The sequence below is a fragment of the Panthera pardus genome, unplaced genomic scaffold (assembly GCF_024362965.1).
Source record: "Panthera pardus isolate Hobbes unplaced genomic scaffold, ASM2436296v1 HiC_scaffold_16, whole genome shotgun sequence".
Taxonomy (NCBI): domain Eukaryota; kingdom Metazoa; phylum Chordata; class Mammalia; order Carnivora; family Felidae; genus Panthera; species Panthera pardus.
The window spans coordinates 114,174,930-114,199,959 of record NW_026526721.1 but is presented as its reverse complement, the minus strand read 5'-3'; the positions used below and the strand labels follow the sequence as shown (position 1 = coordinate 114,199,959).

At 34.5% G+C, this 25,030-nt stretch overlaps 1 protein-coding gene across 6 annotated transcripts in view; it reads right to left on the bottom strand.

Annotated features, from left to right (window-relative positions):
• The window catches only part of HLTF (helicase like transcription factor), a 51,616-nt gene that overhangs the window by 6,717 nt on the left and 19,869 nt on the right, over positions 1-25,030 (bottom strand). For 3 of the 6 annotated variants that reach the window (XM_019439161.2, XM_019439169.2, XM_019439165.2), the window contains exons 10-23: positions 23,846-23,936; positions 22,225-22,304; positions 22,098-22,139; positions 20,979-21,068; positions 18,011-18,108; positions 13,884-14,027; positions 12,625-12,763; positions 11,866-12,001; positions 10,201-10,380; positions 5,075-5,199; positions 4,430-4,620; positions 2,340-2,465; positions 1,906-2,018; positions 1,416-1,596 (exon numbers count right to left, since the gene is read on the bottom strand). In XM_019439161.2, the coding sequence (XP_019294706.2) occupies positions 1,416-1,596; positions 1,906-2,018; positions 2,340-2,465; positions 4,430-4,620; positions 5,075-5,199; positions 10,201-10,380; positions 11,866-12,001; positions 12,625-12,763; positions 13,884-14,027; positions 18,011-18,108; positions 20,979-21,068; positions 22,098-22,139; positions 22,225-22,304; positions 23,846-23,936 (1,736 nt within the window). The remainder of the gene's footprint in view (positions 1-1,415; positions 1,597-1,905; positions 2,019-2,339; positions 2,466-4,429; positions 4,621-5,074; positions 5,200-10,200; positions 10,381-11,865; positions 12,002-12,624; positions 12,764-13,883; positions 14,028-18,010; positions 18,109-20,978; positions 21,069-22,097; positions 22,140-22,224; positions 22,305-23,845; positions 23,937-25,030) is intronic. The other 3 variants (XM_019439178.2, XM_019439174.2, XM_019439188.2) reach the window with 3 other exon arrangements.

Sequence of the window (25,030 nt, the reverse complement as noted above, 5' to 3'; positions counted from 1 at the left end):
ATGTTCAATGAAAATCAATCTATGAATTACTAAAACATTCCAGAAGTTTTTGTAAACTGATAAAAGAATATAGTTTTTGATCATCAGTTTTATAAAACTATATTTGGTATCAATCTTTTCCTTATCAGATATTAAGATTATAACCGAAGAAAAAAATAATTTGGGCATCTGTCCAAAAATCATCTTTTAAGAATATCATCAGGTTAGTTAAGACTCTAGCAAAGATTTAAGACTTCATCCACAAAACTAAGGCAAGAAAACACAACAGACCACTGCCATCCATGACATTAATGTCTGTGAATGCCAAAATATGGCTCTGGCTAGTATTGAACTGGGTGGGTGTTATTACCCTCAGGTGAGGAAAAAGTCTTGGTAAGAGGTGCGTTCATACATAAACTAGATGGCCTAACCAGAAGAACTCAAATTTGTAGCTCAGTAAACTTGGTTATGAAATTTTCTGAGTTTCAGGCAACAAGCTCTAAAACCACAAATCTCAAATCTATGAATCACAGAAATAGCAAATACGGTTGCCTCTAGCCCAAACAGTAACCCAGTACAAATTAGAAACTAAATTAGTCCAGAATGCCTGCAGCTCAAACAGCCTCTTTGAGCAATTAGAACAAGGTGCTGCTCCTCTGTGGATGTTCCTCCTAGGTCAGTTTAGTGAGTAAAATTCAGTCTGAATTTTAGCTCCCACTCTACAGCTAAACCTATATTATACCAACCACAAGTGACTGCACCCTATTAGACGCTAGAATTTATCCAAAATATTCCATGAATGGTATTAGTTTCTAAAATTGTGATGCTGGACACCTGCACCTGAATCACATATGGTCTGTATTAAAACAGCTTCCTGGGTCACATCTAAGAACTCCTAAATCTCTGAGGATAGAGGTCAGAAATTACATTTTACCTAATTCTTTGCACATTAAAAATTGAGACTATTAGCACCATGATGGTAGCTACTTTGTCTACCTTGTTTATAGCCAGATTCCTAGTGCCTGTAAGACTCCTTGACACAACATAGGACTGCATTATTTGTTGGCCAAATGGATGAAACCACTACATTAAAAGCATGACAGATAACAGAAACTAATTGCATATATATAGAAGTAGAAAACTGCAGCACACAAATTAAAAACATGGACTTTGATGGGCAAGTTATTTTACTTCTCTGTGCTTCAGTTTCCTCACCTGTAAAGTAAGGACAGTAATACATTGACCTCATAGGGATATTGTGACAATTTCATTTGATATATGTAAAGTGCTTAAGAAAAAGCCCTCAATACACATTTACTAAGTTATCATCTATTTCTAAAGTTTGCCTCAGAGTTTTCACAATCAATTATAACTATAAAGGTATTTACCAAACAGTTCATTTTTTAAAAAAGTTTAAAATCTACAGAACTACTTACTGGATCCATTAAAAACACGCGAGAAGCTGCAGAAAGATTTAAACCAACTCCACCTGCTTTCAAAGATAGAAGCATTATAGTTGGAGATCCTGCTTCAGTGTTTTGAAAACACTGAATTGATTCAACTCTTTTCTTCTGTGCCATAGAACCATCCAAACGAGTAAACACAAATCCAGAGGCTCTAATGGAAGGACAAAAGAGACAAGTAACACCTTCTATACTATTTTAAAAACATGTTAATTACAAATTTCATTCAACCAATTCTTCCACTCATTTATTCTGACAAATATTTACTAACCACCAGTCAGTATTTTTTCTGATAAATTCAGGACTTATCTTTAAAATCCTATGCTCCCAGGAAATATTGTGACTCTATCATTTTACATAGATGAAATGACTGTAACTGGTAAGACAATTATTTTTTGCTATCCCTATCAAAACACTTACATAAAATCCTTTTACTCAAAGTGAGAAACAATACGGAATTTACCTGAGTGGTGTTTCTATTAAAGACAGGAATGTTGTAAACTGAGAAACAACTAAACTTTTTATGTTGGGGTTCTTCTTTCTTAAGTCAATCAATGCATGCATTAGTGCATTAATCTGCAAAAAAAATTAGAACACCTGTTGGATTCCATTTTGAATAGGCAAAATACGTATAATTTTTTTATTAGGAAAAGAAAGGCCCTGCCCCATTATTTCCCTAAAAATGCAAAAGTAAAAGACAATGTTTTTAAAGACACTGAAAAAATGCACTCATAAACTGAAGCTTCTTTGCTCTCAAATGCACCACTAGAAAATTAAAAAGTTAACACTAACAGAGCATAATATTTAAATGACAGGATGAAAAGAATTATTTTAATAAATGGTATCCTTATATAAATATAAAACAAATACTCAAATATTTGCCCATGTATATTTTACCTTTGAACTGGATGTCCATTCCATATTAGACTTTTTTTCAGTGTCACATGCCAATTCTTCTGGAGGACATTCTAATAAATTGTCTCCATGTATATCATTTCTGCATAAAGGACATTTAGCATGTGGCTATATAAGAAAAGAATAAGATATGAATGAAGCTTATCAGAGGAACAAATATCAACTTACCTAAAATTTTTTATCAAGTTTATTTGAGAGAGAGCAAGTGAGCGCACGATGGTGGGGCAGAAAGAAAATCCCAAGCAGGCTCTGCACCATCAGCACAGAGCCAGACATGGGGCTCAAACTCACGAACCGTGAGATCATGACCTGAGCTAAAATCAAGGGTGTTTTACCTCAGATGTTTGACCGACTGAGTCACCCAGGTGCCCCAACTTACCTCAATTTTTAAAAAGCATGGTAAATTCTAAAACCTTAATAGCTAGCATTTTATTAGACTTTTTAGATTCATCCACTTGAGATAAATCTGTACATGCTAAACTCCAGGCAGATGTAATGTTCTAATGTGTCAAGTGGGACTGGGTAAAAAAAGGAGCAAAAAGTATGTCATCTTGACTAGCAACAGGAGCTTGAAACAAATATTATAATATAGTTTACCCTTGAACATGGGTATGAGGATTTTTTTTCAGTAAATACAGTACAGTACTATAAATGAATTTTACGATTTTAGTATTTTCTCTTTACTGTGAGAATACCACATATAATATATAACAAAGATATGTGTCAACTGTTTATGTTATCAGTAAGGCTTCCAGTCAACAGTAGGCTATTAGTAGTTAAGTTTTAGGGCAGATTTTTTGCACAGGGGGTTAGCACCCCAACCCCTGCCTTGTTCAGGGTGAAGTGTACTATTTGCAGACAAGTAAAGAAACCAGAAATAATAGTATCTTGAACCTAACTACATTACAGCACACTAGTTGAAACTGTTCTTTAGGAAAAAAAAAAAAAATTTCTGGGGCACCTGGGTGACTCTGTCGGTTCAGTGTCCAACTTTGGCTCAGGTCATGATTTCATGGTTTGTGAGTTTGAGCCCTGCATCAAGCTCTCTGCTGTCAGCACAGAGCCTGCTTTGGATCCTCTATCCCCCTCTCTCTCTGCCCCTCCCATCCTGCTTCTCTCTCTCTCTCTCAAAATAAATAAATAAACTTAAAATTTTTTTTTCCTTTTTAGATGGCTTACAAAGCTAGTCAAGACCTGTTAAATCCTATCAGGCTCATTTTTTGTGTCCATTTGTACCAACACAAGCTAATAAACAGTCTCCAAAATAACTACATACCAAATACTATTATAATAAAAAAGATGGTGAAACTAAAACAATGTTAAAAGTCAGTTTAGTGGTGTTAGCTTTGGGGAGGAGGGAGGAGGTAAATGATTGGAAGGGGACACAGGGAGACCAGAGTAGTAGTTAAATGAATGTGTTTACTTCATAATTCACTCAACTGCACAATCATGACTTAGGCATTTTTTCCTACAAGTATACCAATAAAAATGTTTAAAAAAAAACTCTACCTCAGCTGAAGAACTGCTTAAAGGATTATTCCACTTCAAAAATTCTACCATATCTAAGAATCTAGACCTACCTTATCCAATAGCCAATAAACACATGTGGCAAGCCCCTGAAATGCAGCAAAGGCAAACTGAGATGTGCTGTAACTGTACAATACCACACTCTGAACACTTAAAGTAAAAAAATCATGTAAAAATCTCAATTTTAGATATACTGGATAAACAAAAATGTCACTAATTGCACCTATTTCTACTAGAAAGTTTAAAATTACCTTTGTGTCTCACATTACTGATCCATTTATTGGATAGCAATGATCTTAACAGAACTAGGATATTAACTGTGAACATGCCTCCAAATGTGTGGTGTCTTTTTATGTTTAAAAGGACTTAATTATAAGAAACAGATTACCTATAAAATACTGACATAATTAACCATAAAAGGTGCACTAGTAAGTCTAAGTAAATCCAACTCTTTACAATCTGTTGGACTTCGGTTTTCATTACACTCAAGACTCACTAGTGCACCATTCCATCAAACACTGACTCTGTACCTAGCATAAACTAACCTGCTCGTTCTGAATGACTTGGCAAATACAGGGCTTACAAAAGACATGTGCACAATGTGTTATGACAGGAACCGTTAAAGAATCCAAGCAAATTGCACATTCTTCATCAGAACCTGAGCTCAGAATTAACTTCATCTTCCTTATTAACTTCTTTCGTAGTTCTTCAGGTGTATCATTTCCTAGAGAAAAGGCTGAAAAATTAATTTCACAGCAAGATTTGTAATATGACTAGACAAGTTAATCTTCCTTATATGGGGAAAAGTTTTGCTTGGGTAGTCCTTATTTAGGTTTTTTCTATCATAGGCAAAAAGCATGGTTTAAATTAAAAAAAAATTCAGATGCTAGAATAGTAGCTAACCCACATAATATACCTTACACAACAGCATCATTATAGTCTGCACATACTACCACAGAATAAAAAGCAAATCCAATTTGTCACTGTTATCTGTCACTGGAAATCCTGGAAGACATCATTATTACTCCATTTCATTGGTAAGAATTTGTGGGTATATTCTTGAGTCCTATTCTAAAAACAATGTTCATCTGACGAATAAGAAACTGTATTCAGGTAATATGAAAAATTTCTCATCCTGATTTAAATATCCCTAACCAATATAATAGTGTAAACCAATCACATCTACTTACCTGAGGGACCACTGGAAGACACTGCATTCGTAAGAAGATGAGTATGACAACAAATCTGCCGCAATCTAAGCAAAAGACCCAGGACATCTGCATAGTGTGCAAGGACAGTCCCTTCATTAAAATACCTAGAGATAAAAATGTTAAATATTATGAAGGCCTTTAAACAATATTATCCCCTATTCTAAAATAGTGGAATAAAAATGGCATTGTTCCCTTCTTCTCTGGAAATCAAAACAGTGGAAAACAGAAAAGCAAACCACCTTTAATGAAATAAGAGACTTGTAACAATGAAGCAAGATATATGAGAAATGGCTGCCAGTTACAATAGAAGTTGGATAGAAGATACCGAGAGAGATGACTGCAGATCTCAAAGAGACCTGCCAGAGCACAGTTCTTCAAAACAGATGGCACAACCCTTAGGGGAAAATCAACATGTTTCATATGCAAAAACAGAACAGGGTACATGGCTGTGGTCTGAACTTCCCTGGACAAGTTTTATACCAAAGAGAGAAGACCAGCTAAATAAGGAAATACAACAGACCTACTGTGTTTACAGAAAAGATTATGGGCATAAAATTCCATATTACAAGGAATCTACAGCTTCTGATCTCTGTTGTATAAGCACAAATAAAACCTAAAAGGCTCATATATAACCCTGAGTCATAATTTATATAGGGATACTTCCTACTAGTCTGTGACATAGCTGTGGCCCTCCCCCTTCATATTAACTTCTTATAAATAGTCCAGAAAGAACTCGAGACATTCAAATATAATAACCAGCAAAGAGCAAGGGAGGAACAAATGGCACTGAAAGAAAACTCACCAAAAAAATGTTGCCACAGAGCAAATAAAAATTATGAACAAGGATACTGCCATGATTTACTATCATGGCAAAACAAATGAAAACTGAGGTGGTACAGTTCAGAAGTGTGAAAGAGAAAAGTGAACCATCAGAGAAATGAAAGCCACATTGAAATCAGCATAAAAGAGACAAGCCACTGACATAAACATAAACAAGAATGTGGGAAACAGAAAGATAAAAAATAAAATTAAACAGGGGCGCCTGGGTGACTCTGTCAAGAGTCCAACTTCAACTCAGGTCATGATCTCCCAGCTCGTGGGTTCGAGCCCCGTATCAGGCTCTGTGCTGACAGCTCAGAGCCTGGAGCCTGCTTCACATTCTGTGTCTCCCCCTCTCTCTGCTCCTCCCTCACTTATGCGCTCTCTCAAAAATAAACTTAGAAAAAATAAAATTTAACAGAAAGATATAAAGGATTAGAATAAAATGATACCAATGGAAAACAAAAAAACATCTAAAACATACAAAGATAAAAAAATGGAACAGAAAACAACATTTAAAGAAAACTTTCCAGGAAAAGGAGGAGGTGGAAAAGCCCAGAATCTACAGATTTAAACAGTATCACATGTTCCAGAAAAAAATCAAGAGAGAGAGGTCTTGGTGCTGGACTTTAAAGAAAAACCTAAAAAAAAATCAGGGTTTTCAATAGAAACATCCAACAGAAAATTCAGCAGGACAATGACAGGTTTCTGAAAGAAGAATGGGTAATCCAAAAATTATATACAATCACATTTATAAGTATATTAAGGCAATAGAAGAAGTACAGCTTAATGATTAGGAGCACAGACTCTAGAGCTAGACTGAGTTGAAAACCTGGCTCTGCCAATTTAACTGTGAAACTTTAGGTAGGTTTTTCTTTTTTTTATGTTTATTTTTGAGAGAGAAAGACACAGAGCATGAGTCGGGGAGAGGCAGGGAGAGAGAAAGACACAGAATCCAAAGGAGGCTCCAGTCTCTGAGCTGTCAGCACAGAGCCTGACTTAGGGATCTAACTCACAAACTGTGAGATCATAAGCTGAGGCGAAGTTAGACACTTAACTAACTGAGCCACCTAGGTGCTCCGGGTAGATTTTTAACCTGTGTCTTCAGCTGTCACATCTTTATGAGGTATGTATTATTACCATGACACTATAAGACAGTTGTATTAAAAAAAGTTAATACATGGAAAACACTCAGAATAGTGTCTGGACTATGGTTAAGTCATATATCTATCCATCTATCTATCTGCTGTTACTATTAGTAATAGTAGTATTATGTCAACAAATAATTCTAAATAGTCAACAGTACAAAGAAGAGGCAATATAATATAAACGTTAAACTCACAAGCTCTAGAACCAAACTGCCTGAATCTAAATACCAGCTCTGTCATTCACTAGCTGTGTGACCTAGTACAAGTTACTGTGCCTCAGACTCTTTATCTAGAAAATGTGGGTAATCATTGTATTGACTTGGTAAGATTGTTGTGAATTAAAACATATAAGCACTTGAATGCATAACATCTAGTAAGTGCTCAATAAATGTTACTAAATGTATTACATAGTAAGAAAATACTTTTAGGGGCGCCTGGGTGGCTCAGTCAGTTAAGCATCCAACTTTGGCTCAGGTTATGATCTTGCGGTTCTTGAGTTCGAGCCCCACGTGCTGACAGCTCAGAACCTGGAGCCTGCTTTGGATTCTGTCCCTCCCCTGCTCATTCTCTCTCAGAAATAAACAAACATTTAAAAAAGAAAAAGAAAACTTTTAAAACAATCTATTTCTTTTCTGCGGTTTCAATAGTTAACTCTTCTCAACATTTTCAAATAGAATAACCTTTACAACTAGTCTATTCCTTGGCATGGTCACTTACTACACTAATAGTCAGCATTTCAGTTTAACCGATCTCTTTTGAGTCCCAGATAAGAGTAGAAGCCTCCACCACTCCTCTTCCACCAGCCACTCCTGTCTTCCTTGTTAGCTCTCTTCTCATCCAGTCTCATGCTTTAATTACCATCTACACACAGGTGACTTTCAAACTTACATTAAGAACTTTCCCATGAACACTAGTTTCCTATATATGAGACATCTCCACTTAGAAGTTTCACAGGCATCAGTCAATGGGTCCAAAACTGAACTTCCGATCTTTCCTGAAAAAACTCTGCTCCTCCCACAGACCTATTTCTGCAAATGGTAATTTCAACTTTCTAGTCACATTCATGTGAAAAAGCTCAGTGTTATCTTTGACTCCTGTCTCCCTCCCCATCAGCAAGTTCTGTTGGCTCTGCCTTCAAACTATGACAGAATCCAACCGTTTTTCACCCCCTTCATCACCACTCTACTGTAGTGAAAACCACCATGATCTCTTACTTTGACTACTGCCACTCTTCTCCCTATCTATGCCCGTACTCCTAGAATCTAAATCTTAACACAGCAGTCAGTGATCCTTTTAAAATATAAGATTATATCACTCTCCTGGCTCAAAACCCTTCAAAGTTTTCTAAACTAAAGAAAGTAAGAGCCAAAGTCCTTGAAATATGCAGTAATGCCTTACAAAACCACCATGTAGTCCCCACTCCAATCTCTCTCTGACATCACTGCTATTCCATCTAGCTCATATCATCCAGCCACACTTGCCTCCGTTGCTTTCTAAGCTCACCAAACATGCTCCCAACTCAGGGTCTTTATACTTGCTGTTCCCTCTGAAATGTCCCCAATTCCAGTCTCTTTTAGACCTATTCCCACATATCACCTCAGTAAGGTCTTCACTGAATAACCTATTAGCTTCAACACTTCCTATCCCCTTTCTCTGCTTTAGTTTTTTTCCATAAAATTTAATTTTTTTTAATTGTCTGTTTCCTGCCATTAAAATATAAACTCATTGAGGGTAAAGACTTTTGTCTATTTTATTATGTTGTATCTCAAAATGTATTACACAGGCACTTAATAAATTCTGGTTGAAAGAATGAGTATGAATGAAATTTCAATCACCACTGCAAAATTCTGATATCTGAAATCACTTACTTAGTTAGAATAATCTTTTTCAAACTAATTCCTGTTAAACCTGCTTCGTATTTCAATGAAGTTCTCGTATCTTGAAGATTCGCCTATTTTCTCAGCCCTCTTTTGCCTTTACTTGTCTCCTACTCATTCTGGTTCCATAAGCACTACCATCAAACATGTTCTTGCTTGGACTAGAATTTCTCACCTTCTACCAATCCCCAATCCCTTTATAATCTACGTCATCAGCTCCTATTCCCCAGATTTCACACGTTGTTGGAAAGTCCCAGATTTCACGTGTTGTTGGAAAGTCTACATATATTCAATACTACATGAAGCCTGTATCCCACTCTAAGAACTTTAACAACTTTTTATAATGGCTGCAAATCCAGCTATCTTCAACTTCCCACCACCTTTCTCTGTAGATACCCTTTGTCTCATATTTCACTGACTGCACTCTTTACCCCCCACTAGGCTTCATTTTTATCCACCAATCTGCTTTATTCTCTTTTCTATGTGTAGTCTCTTCTATGCTTTCTTTTCTCAAGGCAGATTTTTCAAATAAAATGCAAAACATTGACAGAGCAACCAACCAGCAATCGTACCAGTCTCACTTTCTTCTTCCGTTTACAAACTTCATGAAAGTGGTCTACCCCTACCTACAGCTGCTACTTCTTTGCAATTCCCTTACACCTACAATTTGGTACACACCTCACTATTCTGGTGAACCTATGTTAAGATTTTACACCAATAACTCCTGAATCACCATTTAAATGGCTTTTCTAAGTCTCCATACTATCTGACACTCCTAACCATTCCCTCTTTCTCCAACAGTTTTCTTTACTTTTCTTCATAATTCTGCCCTTGATAGAATCTTCTACATAAACTTTATTTTCCTACTTCTTAAATGTGGACATTCCCCAAAGTTTTGGTCCTTAAATAGGTTTTTTATCTCTCTCTGTCTCTGTCTCTCTCTATATATATATACTTCCCTCAATGTTTTTATCTACTCCCATGATAGAGAGCCAGGAATAGAACAAACAAGGTCTAACTAGCCATTCATAATTCATCATTTCATTTTTTTTCCTAACTTAAGGAATTACTTACCTGGTAAGTTGTAATACAATTTCATTTACTTCCAACTACAAATTCATGAAAAACAATTTAAATAAAGAAGCATATTATCTTTCAGTATACTTCAGACTTTACTGCTGACATTTCTAAAAAATACTATTCAGTTAAATAGGAAAGAAAATAAAAATTATTTTCTAAAATGGCTTTCTTTTTTCCATACCTTCCAATAGTAGCTCTGCCTTCATTTTTTACAGACTGATAAATTTTTCTCTCTTCATCTGAAAGTGTAATGTGCTGAATAAATACTTTACGTTCTGGTAACTCCAAAACAGGTTTTCCTTTAATTTTGCTGGTCTTTGTTCTTCTAAGAGTAATATTTTTAATTAGGGATTGTAAACGCCTAGTCAAAATAAAACAAATAATTACATAACTTTTCATTTCTGTGTAAGCTGACTTAACAACAACAAAAAAAGTATTTTAATATATTACTGTTTTATAACCTAGTAAGTTTTTTAAAAATCCCTTATTTGGAGTTTTATCCAATATGATATCATAAGAAATATATTCTACAAATATAAAATTGTAGCAACGATGCACTGATTGCCCTCAACTCAATACTTGTCACAGTCTAATCTTCTATCTTGCCTTTATTTTTCTTAACTTCTCCCCATTTTTGTTCTAATCACTAACTTTTTTACTTATTTCTGTTAACTACATCACTCAATATTCAACACTCAAATTCTTAAGTACCTACAGTAATTGCAAGGCATTATACAAATTTCATAAACTCCAAATGAGAAAACATCTTACTTTCAAAAATATTTTTTCAGTAATATGAAAATCACAGTACAAAATAAGTAATTTTTACAAAGTAAAAAATTTAAAAAAATTTAAAATTGCCAAAAAAATTAAAACACAATGTGACAATTCAGAAGAAGGGAGAAATGCCTTCTAGGTTCTACAACCTTTATACTCCCTTCTCATTATCAGAAAAAAAGGAGGCACATCAATTCTTTAAGGGAAAGTTTTTCCTAACACTGAAATATAAATAAAATTTCTTAAATTATAATTTACATAGTTGGTTCTGAAAAGCAAGCAGACAGTACTACAAACTAGGTTGGTGGCTTCTGAACCTTTTTCCCTATAACCACAGTAAGAAACACATACCATCCAGCAAACATTATTATATAAACACACATACACATATAACAGAAACATCTCACAAAAACAATACTTACTATGTGTGATATGCTCTATTTTCTTAAACCTTCTATTCTACTTCACTTTGTTTTATAAGGCTAGCTGCCATCTTTATAATGATTTCACAACCTGCTAATGGATCCCAAACGCTGAAAACCACTGCTCTAGCCAAAAACCTTAAACCACATTATTAGAGGAGTACCCTGTGAAATGGCTATCACCAAGTTGAATTTTATTTATGTCTCCATGAGAAATAGCTTTCTCTCTTATTGATGTGAGTGTATATCCTACCATTCGATTACCACTATATAAAGTTATACAAGGTAAGTTATGAAAATTTAGTGCATACTGGATGTTCAGAGCATATAGTTTTTCCTGCCACTGTTTAACCAACTAATGGTGGTTTCAGGGGTAACAGCAACACACAAAGACCATAAAGCTCTGCCTTTCCTTTTAGTTAGACTAATATCAAAGAAAGGAAAAGCTTGTTTTAGTGGTAGTTAGAAATCTTTGTCTTCCCAGCCAACAATCATTAGGTTCTGAGAGCCAAAGGCATGAAGCTATAAATGCTTTTGGGAGAAGAAAGCCAACAGTGAAGTTAAAATAGTATTCAAAGTGGCAATTGGTTCAAGCTGCTTACAGTTATTTGTTGCTAATATTAATCCGTTTTCATGAAATTACTTACCTAAGTCCCCCTTCATCTCCCATTGTGACAGGACGCTGTATTGTTCTATGCCACCATTCTCTATCAAGAAATGGCTTAAGTTTTAAAAAGGAAAGAAGAGACCACAAATCCTTCAAAGAATTCTGAATCGGAGTACCTAAAAATAACAGAAAACTGTTGTAACTCCACAACCAGAATATCCATTCAGAATATCCATCTGACCCAATCAGAGAAAACAACAGTTGAAAATAGGCATTCTGTACTAGGCACACCCTCTATCAAGCTGTAACTATAATCCTTTGTTAAATACATACACAATCTCAAAATACAGTTTTGCTCTAATTTTTAGCTCTTACTTGCCATACTAATAAAGAAAAAAACCACAGCCCAGTGAATTCAACTTTCTCCTTATCCAAGAACATGTATTTATTTGATTTTAAACCAGCAGTACTAACAAGAAGGAAAAAATGACTAGTACAGGCGTCACAAGTAGCACACAAGCTTGGCTTCAAGATGAGAAATAGGGAAATCAAGATTCTGATTGAGAATTAAAGTGTCTAATCAATCTCCAAGGTTCAAAAAGAAATCTAGTGATTGTTCCATTATATTATTCAATGTTGCCATAGCATGGGGAACTGTGAAGAACAAGTCAAAATATTTTATTAAATGACCTCAATGATTAATTACAGAACAAACTTTTTATATTCACATAAAACTTACAAGTTACCTAACTCACTTAATGATACATATTTGAGAATTTTTTAAATATAACCTTTTTACCTGTTAATACCCATCTTCTCTCTGCTTCTAAATCAAGTACAGCTTTTGTCTGCTGAGCATTTGGATTTCTTATCGCATGTCCTTCATCCAGGATCACTCTTAGCCACCTTATGCTATGTAATGGACTATCACCTTTAGTCTGAAATAAATGTTTCATGTGAATTAAAAACACAGGGAAGTAAAACAGTATTTCACGTAATTTGGTAAATACACATTGCTACTATTTTTTAGCATCAATGCTTACTATGTGGTAGATACTGCTTTAAGCAGTACACACATTAAGTTACTGAATGCTCGGGGTGCCTGGGTGGCTCAGTTGGTTAAGTGTCTAACTTCAGTGCAGGTCATGATCTCACCACTCTTGAGTTTGAGCCCAGTGTCAGGCTCTGTGCTGACCGCTCAGAGCCTGGAGTCTGCTTCCAATTCTGTGTCCCCTCTCTCTCTGCCCCTCTACTCACACTGTCTCTTTCTCTCAAAAATAAACATTAAAAACAATTTTTTTAATTGCTGAATGCTCAGAAGCTTACAAAATATTATTGTTACTCCTATTTTACAGATGAGAAAACTGAAGCACCAAGGTGTGAAGTACGTATGTTACTCAAAGTACTACAGCTAGGAAATAGCAGAGCTAGCATTCAAACCTAGGTAGTCTAGCTCTCTACTGCGACTTTGGTTCAATACACTGAGCTAATTTCACCTCAGATTAAAACTGTAATGATAGAAAAATTTTCAGTAGTAAGAATTATTGAATTTAACATAATTAGTTTCTTTTATGTAATAGTTAACGTTCTTACCAGAAGACCAAAATTTTGACAATAAGGTATTTTGAAAAACATTTTAATGACTGGAATAGGCAAACAAACAAAAATTAAACTTTTAAATGAATCAGGAAACTCATAAATTTCAGCTATTAAAAAAAAGTTTATTTTTAAACTGAGATAATTAAATCATTGTGATAGAAAATAATATTCTAGAATACAAGAAAAAATAGAATTCACTTACAAACTGCTATCTAAACTTAGTTACAATTCTAATGTAAAACTGTAGCTTTAAGTGTTCTAAATGGAAAATATTCATAATTAGCTGAAGAAAGCTGAACTTTTTTTGCAGAGTATTAAGAAACAATCTCCTATTTACTTCCTACATATTCTTAAGTATTTAGAAAAAAAGAGCACAAAGTCTGATTTTTAGAACACTTTAGAAACCTGAAGTGTATTTCTCAAATTCAACTTCTGAAATAGGAGTCTCAGCATACTTACTCCATAGTCATGAGTTAAAATGTTGTATGTAGTCAAAACAATATCTTGTTTTGAAAGCAAGGTTGGGTCTCTTATACGGTCAGGACCATAATAAACATAAAAATTCAAGTGCACATCTGATTTTATATGTTGTCCAAATTGATCCTAGAAGAAAATTAGAAATATTTTAAATAGTAAGCAGATTAGTGTCGGGTATAATATAAAAAAGTATTGTCCTGGCAGTAGTATCACAAATCAAACTATTAAAATTGCATAAAATCAAGTTTCCTGCTATCTAAACTAAAATAACAACCATGATAATAACAACACTAATTATTATTGTATTGTCAGGAAAACTGACATATATGCCATAATAATACACTATATAAATTTTGCCTGGCCCTACCAATGAGCAGCCACTTCATTTTTAGAAGGAAAAACAACCAAGTCTTTTAAACAGTAATTAATTTTTTAAAAATTTAGTATTAATAGAAAGGCTCTACTGCTCCCAGGAAGTAAACTTGATAATATCAAAATTAAACAGCAAAAGAACAACAAATATTTTCAAGAATGTAGGCAGAGATTCAAGCTCAGTATCTACTTTTATTCATTTATCACAGGCCTACTATCGGTCAGATTATCAACCAGAAGGGTGGTATAGCTAAAAAGAAAAATAAGACCTAGTCCCTGCCCTCTCTGAGGACATAATCAATTTAAAGCACTTGACTTTTTTTTAAATCATGAAAACAATAGGTCTGAGAGACTGAGCAGGAAAAAAAAAATCATGATTAGATTGGGGGAAAAAAGGACACCAGAGAAACAAAGCTCTCATTCTTAGGTAGGAGATGATAAACCCCTAAACCAGAATGTCAGAAGTAAGAAGAGAATAAAAAGGACAGGTATGAAAGAAAAATACCAAAAAAAAGAGACTGATGGGACTTGAGGACTCATAAATATGGGATATGAAAAAAACAAAGAACAAAAAAAGCCCTTAATACTTAAAGTGAGTGCCTAGAACTGTGTGATAAAGATATAAGTTTAAAAAAAGAAGGGGAAAGTAGGTATAAAAATGAGAAAAAGATAGTATTACTATTTTAGACATTTAAAATTTTTGGCCACTATAGAATGTCTGACTAGAGATGTATACTACAAATATTTAAATATTGGACTGTAATACAATGTAGAGATGGACTTTATAAAGTTATCAGCAGACAGTACACGAAGCTTAGGAATGAGTAAGATATTCTAAGAACATGTATAATGAGAAAAGAAGGTTAGGAGAAGAGCCTACAAAATGATAGTATTTAAACAGTCGGCCTCTATTTCTACTAGGACAGGATTTAAAATATTCCAGCAAAGAAAAAAACAAAGCAAATGTGGCAAACTTTTGAAATTCTTGAATCTTGTTTAAGTAAATGCAGATTTGCTTAAAAAATTTTCTAATATTTCAAAAAAGATACCGTGCTTGTTAAGCAGGGGGGAAAGGCAGACTAAATAGAAACCATGGGAGAAAAGTAGTGGTCAGAAACCTGGGGGAGCAACAAAATTGGACAGGGTGGGGAGGGGAAAAGTATTAAAATTTCAAGAAGGAATACAAGGTAGATTTTTTTAGCTTGTAATTTATGTTCATTCCCTCTCTCTGAAAAAGGTTTAGGGGCACCTGGGTGGTTCAGTTGGTTAAGCATCTGACTCGATTTTGGCTCAGGTCATGCATGATCTTATGGTTTTGAGTTTGAGCCCCACGTCAGGCTCACTGCACGGAGCCTACAGATGTCTTACAAAATAAAACATAACAAAATGCTGTAAAAAGAAAAAGCGCAGAAGTAAAGAAAAAGGGAACTCAGCGGACACAGCAACAATGAGGTCACTGAAGGCCTTCATAGTTACTATAGAGGGTGAGAGCAAAAACCAGACTACTATGAGCTGAAGAGAGAATGATACCTGAAATAGTGAAGGAATAAATATTAAGAAAAGAGGATAAAACATGAAAGACTTAAGGTGAAAATGCAGAGAATTTTATTAAGAAAACCGGTGGAAAAGGAAAAGAGAAAGAATCCAATAGAAAACTGAATCAATGGGCTGCTTTGAAATGGAAAAAAAAAAACGTATTTGTGAAAGGACTAGAACTGAAATAGAAAAAAATTAACTTTCCTGGAAAAAGAGAGTTACAGTATTGAGTTTCTAGTCACTGTGCTAAGTGCTGTATATGAATAAAATAGATACTATTTTGTTTTCCATTGGGAGGAGAAGTAACTTGTCCAAGTATTCAGAATAAATATGTGGTGGAAGTGTGATGGTCTCTTACAGCTTTAACTGTATTCCTTCCCAGATCTGAAGACAACAAAAGGATGATAAGGTAGTTCTAGCCTACTCACTAGGGTGCTAGGTCATTTACTTGGGGGTTAGGAAGAATTAGCTTATTGAGAGATTGCAAAATTATAATCTCAGCCAGGATTCCATATATGCCCAACCAGCTCTCATTCCTTAAAAAATCAGTTTTCTCCATAATCTCAGTAGGCAAGACTTTGCCAAGGTTTCCTTTCTGAAGTTTATATTATAAAAATTTTGCTGTTTTCCAAATATTAAATTATAATGAAATACTGACCAGCCACTTTTAAAAAACATATCCTGAACCCAAGCTCTTAAAGACTCATAGTTCTGTTTATACTTCCTTCATACTTGTAAACCTCACCCTGAAACTGTCATTCTAGTACCTGTGTACTGTCCTTCCCACAATGAACTACATCTCAAAAAAAAGAGGATAGTTTTTTTGGAATTAAAAAAAGAGCAAGAGGGAACTAAACCTCACTCTGGTCTCAAGAGGAAAAATGACACACAAATCAGAAAAAGATGTTAATTTTAAAAATCTATATCTATATATATACACCAAAAACTTATAATAAAAAGAACCAAAGAAGGCACAAGTACATAAAGTCAAGAAGAAAATAAAGAGGCACAGAATTGACAATTAGACAATAACTACTAATCTTTTCCAAATCAAGTTAGAGAACAAGTGGCAGAAGCCAGATTATAGGCTAAGAAGTAAAAGCACAAAGTGGAAATTAAACCCCAAAAGGTACGACAGAGAAGGAAAGGATAAGAGCAGCAACTTAAAGGTGAGAAATAATCAAGAGGAAGTAGTTAAAAATGAAAAAGATCTGAGTATGTGTCAAGAAAAAGCCACTGGGAAGAGACTAAATAACCAGGGAAAGAGAAAAATAACAGATAAAATGCAAAGGTGGAAAGAGATGGAATCCAATGCCTAGACTAAGATAATGGTCTTACAAAGAGTGGGACCTCTTCCACCTCTGAGATTAGAGGAGAAAAGGCCAGGAGAGATGCAAATAACCTTTGACATGGCAAGAACAGAAGTTCACATCCAGTGGTCCTTATGTTCACAATGCTTCCCATAGTCATTATTTCATTATAACATGCAGCTTGAAGCTCAAACTGGAAAGGAAACACAACCAAGCTGTTCCTTATACATAACACAGAAAGAGGTTCTATTCTAATGTAATGTTCTAGAATAGAATTCAATCTGGAAGAAAAAAAATTTTCTGGTAGTCGTAAAAGCATAGGCTCTAGAATTAGAATGTTGGAGATTATATCTTAGCTCCATCATTTATTAGCTGGATGATCTTAGGCAAGTTCCTGAATTTCTCTGTGTTTCAATTTGGTCACCGGGAAAATGAGTGTAATAGTTGTGAGGACTAAACGAGAAAGTCTATGAGAAGAGCTTAGGGAATAACGGAGTACATACGAGTTCACTAAATGTTACAAGTTGTTATATAAACAAAAGATATTGCTAGTGTAGTTCTTAGAAAAGAGTTTTCAATAGTTCATAAACATAGTGGAATCTTAAAATGATATACTTTTCCTACCTTGGGGGACAGAAATGGCAGAGGAAGAACTATAAACCAAATCTTATGATAATAATTAATGATGTTTCTTTTACTATAAATCTTCAAAAAAAAGAAGTACTTCAATTCAGCAAATAAAACCCCGAGTCACCTAACAAATTATTTTGACTTAGACATAGAGTGCTGACCAAACATATTTCTCCTAATGAATGACTTTAACAAAATACTTTTCAAGATGAAAACTAAAATACAAATTATGTCACATTTTAAAAGGCTGTGAAGACTTACAATCCAGTTGCTTAACACAGAAAGTGGACAGATGATCAGTGTTGTTCTTGGTCTCTCTTCAACATCAGTTTTCTTTGAACTCTCTACTGCAGATGCTCCTAAAAGAGTGAATCAGTTGAAACAGTCTTCAGCTTTTTTTGCATATATATGAAGTCAATAAAGAGATGGCAATATGTGCTTCTATGAAAAGAGTAATTAGGAAGAATTAAAATGAAGCAGATAGACTTCTGTTTCCAGCCATGATGAAGTAACAGGAACTAGATTTTTACCTTGTCGATTTATTATTTTTTACCTTGTCACTTTAAATAACTACAAATCTAGACACTGATTACTTATGGGAGGTAGAAAACTATGATTGAGAGGGGGCACATGGAAAAAATCTGGAATATTTCCTGATATGTATTTGTTACTCATAGTTATTAAGATAACATTTGTTCTATGCAGTTTTTGGAATCTGTGCTATAGTTAATGTGGTAACCAGACTCCAAGATGGCCCCTAATAATATCCACTTTCTGACTGTCACAACCTCACATGGTACCCTCCCACATTCTATCAGGGATATGGCAAAAATGGTGATACACCACTACTGAGATTAAGTTTCCCCCCCACTGCTCCCACCCCCCTTCTCTGATCACTCCCTTTGGAAGAAGCCAGCTGCCATGCTGCAAGGATACTCAGGCACCCTATAAAAGGACACACTACAATTTTATTTTCCATTCCCTACTGGACAGTACTTATATTATTTCAACATTTTTCTAAAAAACACAATAAAAACTTTTTTTTCAGGTATCCTTTTACATATCTAGGTGATTTATCTATCTTCATTATTTTTGCCCCAATTGCTCATACCATGGTAACTTATACTCCATAGTACCTGGGAGTTCCTGTTGCTGCACAACCTTGCCTATACTTGCACTGTGAGATTTTTAAGTGTTTGTAAATATAATGGGTGAGATAGTACCTCTCTGTTCCTTTAATTTGATTTCCTCAATGACTGAATCTGCCTATCTTTCCCCACATTTATTGGTTGTGTTTTCTTTCTTTGGAATGTACATTTGTATTCTTAGTGGCTCTTCTCCTACTGGATTGTCTTTTTCCAATGGATTTGTGGAGGTTTCTTTACACATTCTAAATGCTAATCCTTTGTAACTTACACTTACCAGAAATATCTTCTTCAGTCTTATTTTTTACCTCGTTTATGGTGCACTTTGATGCATGGAAATTTAAAATGTAGTAGAATTTCATCAATTTTTTCCTTATAATTTTTTTGTGTCTTATTTTAGAAAACACTGTCTACCACACGATACCACTTCTGTCTCTACTCACTGATTTTTGTTTCTATTCTGCTTTTCTTCCAGAAATATGCTTATTTTGTTTTTTGGGGTTTTTTCACAGCTATGATTTTTTACAGTTTCTCTCTTCTATTATTATGGCTGTGTGCCTGCAAGGAAAAAGAACTTTCTGTGTGTGAACTTAATTCTAACTGAATTCTATCTTAATTCTATCTCAACAGAAAATTCCACATTTCTTAAAATTTCTAAAATTAGGGTTGAGTATTCTACTTGAAATGCCTGTATTTTCCATCCCTTTTTTTTTTTTAAGTTTATTTATTTTTGAGAGAGAGAGTGAGCTACGAAGGGAGGGAGGGAGGGAGCACATGTGCACACAAGCAGGGGAAGAGCAGAAGAAAGGGAGAGACAGAAAATCCCAAGCAAGCTCCACGTTCAGTGTGGAGCCCAACAGGGGGCTTGATCCCATGATTGTGAGATCGTGACCTGAGCTGATGAAGCCATCCAGGCACCCCTATTTTCCATTCCTGTCTGATTCTTAGACCAACATCATTCTGTGATGCGTCAAATAACCTCTTTAACAGGTCCCTTTCATCATTCTTTACTATCCACCTTTATTTTATTCACAGTGCTTATTATTTAAAGTTCTGTGTTCAATTATTTATGTTTCCCCACCATTAGACATAAGCTATGAAACAGACTTTTATCTGGTATATCCCCAAAATGTAAAACAGAGGAGACTAAGGGACAGAAATATAGTAACTCATCCCAGATCTCCTTAACCCCAGAGATCAATCTCTTTGCATCTCAAATATTTAGAGTCTTACAGTGTTTTCCTATGAATTACAAAATATAAAATTATAATAAAGGTCACTAACATTCATAAGTGAAAAATTCTACTCATACTAAGAACTGAATATTACAATTTAAAGAATTCATATTAAATTAGGCTTTAAAGGGCCATCAAGGGGCACCTGGGTGGCTCAGTCAGTTAAGCATCCAACTCTTGATATTGGCTCACGTCATGATGTCACAGTTTGGTCCATGAGATCAAGCCCCACATAGGGCTCCTGACACAGCAAAGTCCACTTAGGATGCCATTGCTTCCTCTCTCTGCCCCTTCCCTGCACATGTGTGCTCTCTCAAAATAAATAAACACTAATATATATTTTAATGAAAAAAATAAATAGCCATCAATTGCTCTAGGCCTTCAGTAGAAGAAAATATTTCTGCTACTAAGATGAGTAAAGGATCTCTTTTCCATCATATTTCTGACCTAACTAAAATAAACAGAATTAACAAAAGAAAAGGTATTAGAAGGAAAACACATAAACATGCACTTCCAAGAACAACAGGATTCTGTACCTTTTTCTTTAAAAAAAATTTTCTTTTAATGTTTACTTTTGAGAGAGACAGAGTGTGAGTGGGGAAGGGGCAGAGAGAGAGAGGGAGACACAGAATCTGAAACAGGCTCCAGGCTCTGAGCTGTTAGCAGAGCCCAATGCGGGGCTCGAAGTTGGGAATGGAGAGATCATGACCTAGACTGAAGTCAGATGCTTAACTGACTGGGCCACCCAGGCACCCCATTCTTTTCTTTACTTTTTAAACTTCTTGTACCATGTTAAAATTGTTTTGCAGTGAAAAAAACGAAAGCTAAAAAACCGTAAGATTTACTGACCTTTTTTCAACATTCTCCTTTTTGTTGCAGGGGTAGATGAAATAAGTGCACATGCAAATTCTGCATCTTCTTTAACCTTAGAAGATCCTGCTGAAATAACCACAGAATCATTAAGATACTAGAAAACGAACTCTCCCCTGTGCTTATATCTCTGTATCTTAAGAGCTTATACTACTAAATAAAAACAAAATATCTGGTGACCTGACACTAAAAAGAATCATTCTAACTCAGAGAAGGAATATGTAGTCACTTATCATAAAGTGTTACTTCTCTTGAGAAGAGATGTGAAAGTAGGAGCAGCCATATGCAAAGTGAATCAGCTTCCAGGTGGAAGAATACTTTCAAGGAAACAGGTGTTTGACTTCTAATGATGAAGCTGCCAAATTTTCAGATCAGTTAGTGGTAACGAGTTATTTTCCAAATGCAATACACTTTCTCAACTAATTAGGAATATAATATGATCTGATTTACAAGAAAAGAAAAATAAAGAGTTATGTTTTAAAGTAACATATAAAAGTAATGATACTGGTTATTTTTACATCTGTATGACAATACGAACAATTATTACCCAGAAGATGCTCCCACCCAACTTTTGTAATTATAATTTATATATATACAAATAAGGTTTTATTGAAGTAATTTTATAAGTGGTAAAAATTACTGTGTTTAAAGTTAGTTTAAATATTTCTCTTAGATTTTAATTTGAAACTAATCTTTCACTTTACCTCATTCATTTACCACCCTTGATAAGTTCCATGGAATAGTTCAAATGTGAACAGGAGTCTAAAGAGGGGCGCCTGAGTGATTTAGTCAGTTAAGTGTCTGATTTCAGCTCAGGTCATGATCTCACGGTTCGTGGGTTATGCCCCACATTGGACTCTGTGCTGACAGCTCAGAGACTAGAGCCTGTTTCACATTCTGTGTCTCCCTCTCTCTCTGCCCCTCCCCTGCTCATGCTCTGTCTCTCTGTCTCTCAAAAATAAATAAACATTAGAAAAAAATAAGTTAAAAAAAAGATCTGCTACTAAAGAATTCTAAGCTAGAGAGATACAAACCTATGGAGTTTTACTTTAATAATCTTTAAGAGTAGATTATGGATACTGAGATGTATATACATACCTTTTACTCTTTTAGTCTCAGACTGTGAATTTTTCAGTTTGCCTACAACAAAACCAAATATAAAAATAGTCACAGTAGGAAATCAGAATAAAGGACACATTATCAAATCAAATCCATTTCACATTACCTTTCATTTTCTGTGGCAATTCATTTGTTTCAATTTCTTCTGAATCACTGCTTTCAATATACTGGACAACAGTTTTTCTTCTAAAATAAAGTGTACACAAATTTTTTATCAAACCAAAATAAAATGAGATATGAAAACATAAGTTTTAATAAAAGCAGTATAATGCTTCCTATTATTTGTTTTAATTCAAGGAAATTTGACAAATGAAAGTAAAATTTCCTAAAAAGCATTTTGCTTTCATAGCCAGATACATTTATATACAAAATGCAGTACCACTATTATTAAATTTGAAAAAGAAAACCATCCTAAAATAATCATTTTAATATTGAATTTAATATTCAGTAATTCAAACGAAACACCTATATAAAACTAGAACTAAGAATAACTCTTATCAAAGAAAATAATTCCAATATAATAAAATGAGCAGCTAAGAGAAAAATATAATTCTTTCACAATGAAAAATTTTATGTATTTTGTGTAGAAAGTACATTACAGTGATTAAGTTGCTAAAAATAATGGCCTCTGGAGTCAGACTGCCTGTATTCAAATCCCATTCAGCTACTTATTTGCTATGTGACTTTATGCAAGTTACTTAATATTCATCTATGCTTTAATTTCCTCATTTGGAAAATACGAGCAAAAATACAATTCACTTCATAGGATAAAATGTGTTACTATATGCAAAGCCCCTAAAATATTGCCTGTTGCACAGTAACATACACGTATAAATTATCATATGTATTGGTTATTAGTTTCTCCCATGTCCTCTTTATTTTTATTTCCATGTCCTTTAATCTTATCTGGTCAACCTAATAGTGCTACTCTCAGGCTCATCATGGTCAGCTCAGAATTGTAAGATTTGAGATCCAGATGAGAAACTGAGGTGCCCTGGTTTTGTGCTCAGTTTAAGACAGGTATTAATGAAGAAAATAATTAAAAGCCCCAGTTTTGAGATCCTTATTGGACTAGCTAACAGAGACTCAGATTTGAAATCACATCTGCAGATATTAATGGTAGAAACTACAGTACAAATAAAAGTCATTTAGACCTATTTCAGAGGGTAAATGAAATTTATAAAGTTAACAGATTCAAGTTAACATCAGAGGAGCATTATGCGCTTTATTCAAATTCTCCCTCTAGTCTACATTAACACAATAGTCTCCATAAATAACTTCATCATATTTTATTTCTACTAAAGGTGAAGAGAGAAAGAACTGAGATGAACAGAGTGTTTCTACCAAGTCATCTAATAAATAGCTGTCAGTTTTTATCTCCTGAAAATAATAGGAAAACTCTTCCAAAGTCAACAAAAACAAAAAACTCAGAAGCTAGATCTTAGTTCCTATGTAAAAGAACAGGAAAGAAAGTGGTAGAAAGGTTAAGTGATTATTAGAAACTATCAATTCACTTCTTTTATAGATTAGTATTGCTTTTCTTCACCTATAAAATAGGAACACCCAACCTGCCTAAGTAACAGTGATTTGGTAGTTTCAAATAACAGAATGAATTTGAAAGAACTATATAACTGAGATATAATGGTCTTATCTCTCTCCTATATATAAGAAAATGGAGAAAGAGTTTAAACAAATATTACATACAATCAAACCATAACAAAATTTACCTTTTGGGGCGGGAGCTAGACAATTCTGACTTGGGATATTTATTCTTTCCCTTGACATCTGAAATACTGGGTTCTCCACTACATCTAGATCCTTTCATTTCAAAGAAAAGGACAAATATACAGAGTATTAGTAAACTGTCTTGACTGAGTATCCTTAAAACTTTGGTTTTCCAACTCAATAGTTCAACTTTCTTAGTATCTTCATTCCTTTTCTTTCAATCAGCCAGCTATTCTCTCTACTAGTTTTTAAGTATAGTATATTCTCACTAAAAAATACCTTCAATTTCTTGTACCCAGTCTTTCCCCTGTAGTCATCCAGCCAATTCCCAAACTGGCTGGCTGAATTTCCTGCTGTACACCAAGGCAGCTAAGAGCTGCTGGAAAAAAATGAACAATAAATAGGTGGCATTACAAGTTTACATTTTCAAATCTCACCTGCTGCCTGTGTCACTTAGCAACTCTTTTATGTATCACTCAGCCTCCCTACCCACTCACCACAGTGGTATATACTGGACCCTTTGCCTAGATTCTTCACTCCCTTGACTCCTAGATGATGACCTACTTCACCTTCAAAGAAAACTGAATACCATTTTCTATAATCCCAATTTTCCTACCTTTTTAAAATTCCCTCAATTAAATATTTCCCATCAACCTTACTTTCTTTCCTTCTAACGTTAATTCACTTATCTATGCTCTTGGTCTCATTGCCCACCCCCGCCAAGAGGCCTAAAAATTATTCTCTCCATTTTATCCCACATCTCTTACCCACGGATTTCTTTCATAATGCTCTCCCCTGCAAAAAAAAAAAAAAAACCCCTCAACTCTGCCTTCATTTCCAACGATTTTTCTGTTTCTCCTATTTCAAACTTAGCAAAATACATAATAGCATACAACTGTCATTTCCAATTCTTCACTTACTATTCTATCTGAAAATATTTTCAGTTTTTCTGTTCTAACCAATCTTCAGAAATTAATTTTCCAAAGGCCATTAACAGCTACACCAGCTATTTAACTGCTAAATCCAGAGTTCTCTTTTCATTTATCATCTAACTTCACAATTTGGCTCTAACCTATCTTTCTATTCTTATCTGCTATTATTCATGCATATTACATTATTAACATAAACTACTCTGAGGTCCCAGAACAAAATAGGTTTTATGTTGTTCTTTTGTTTTTACTGCCCTT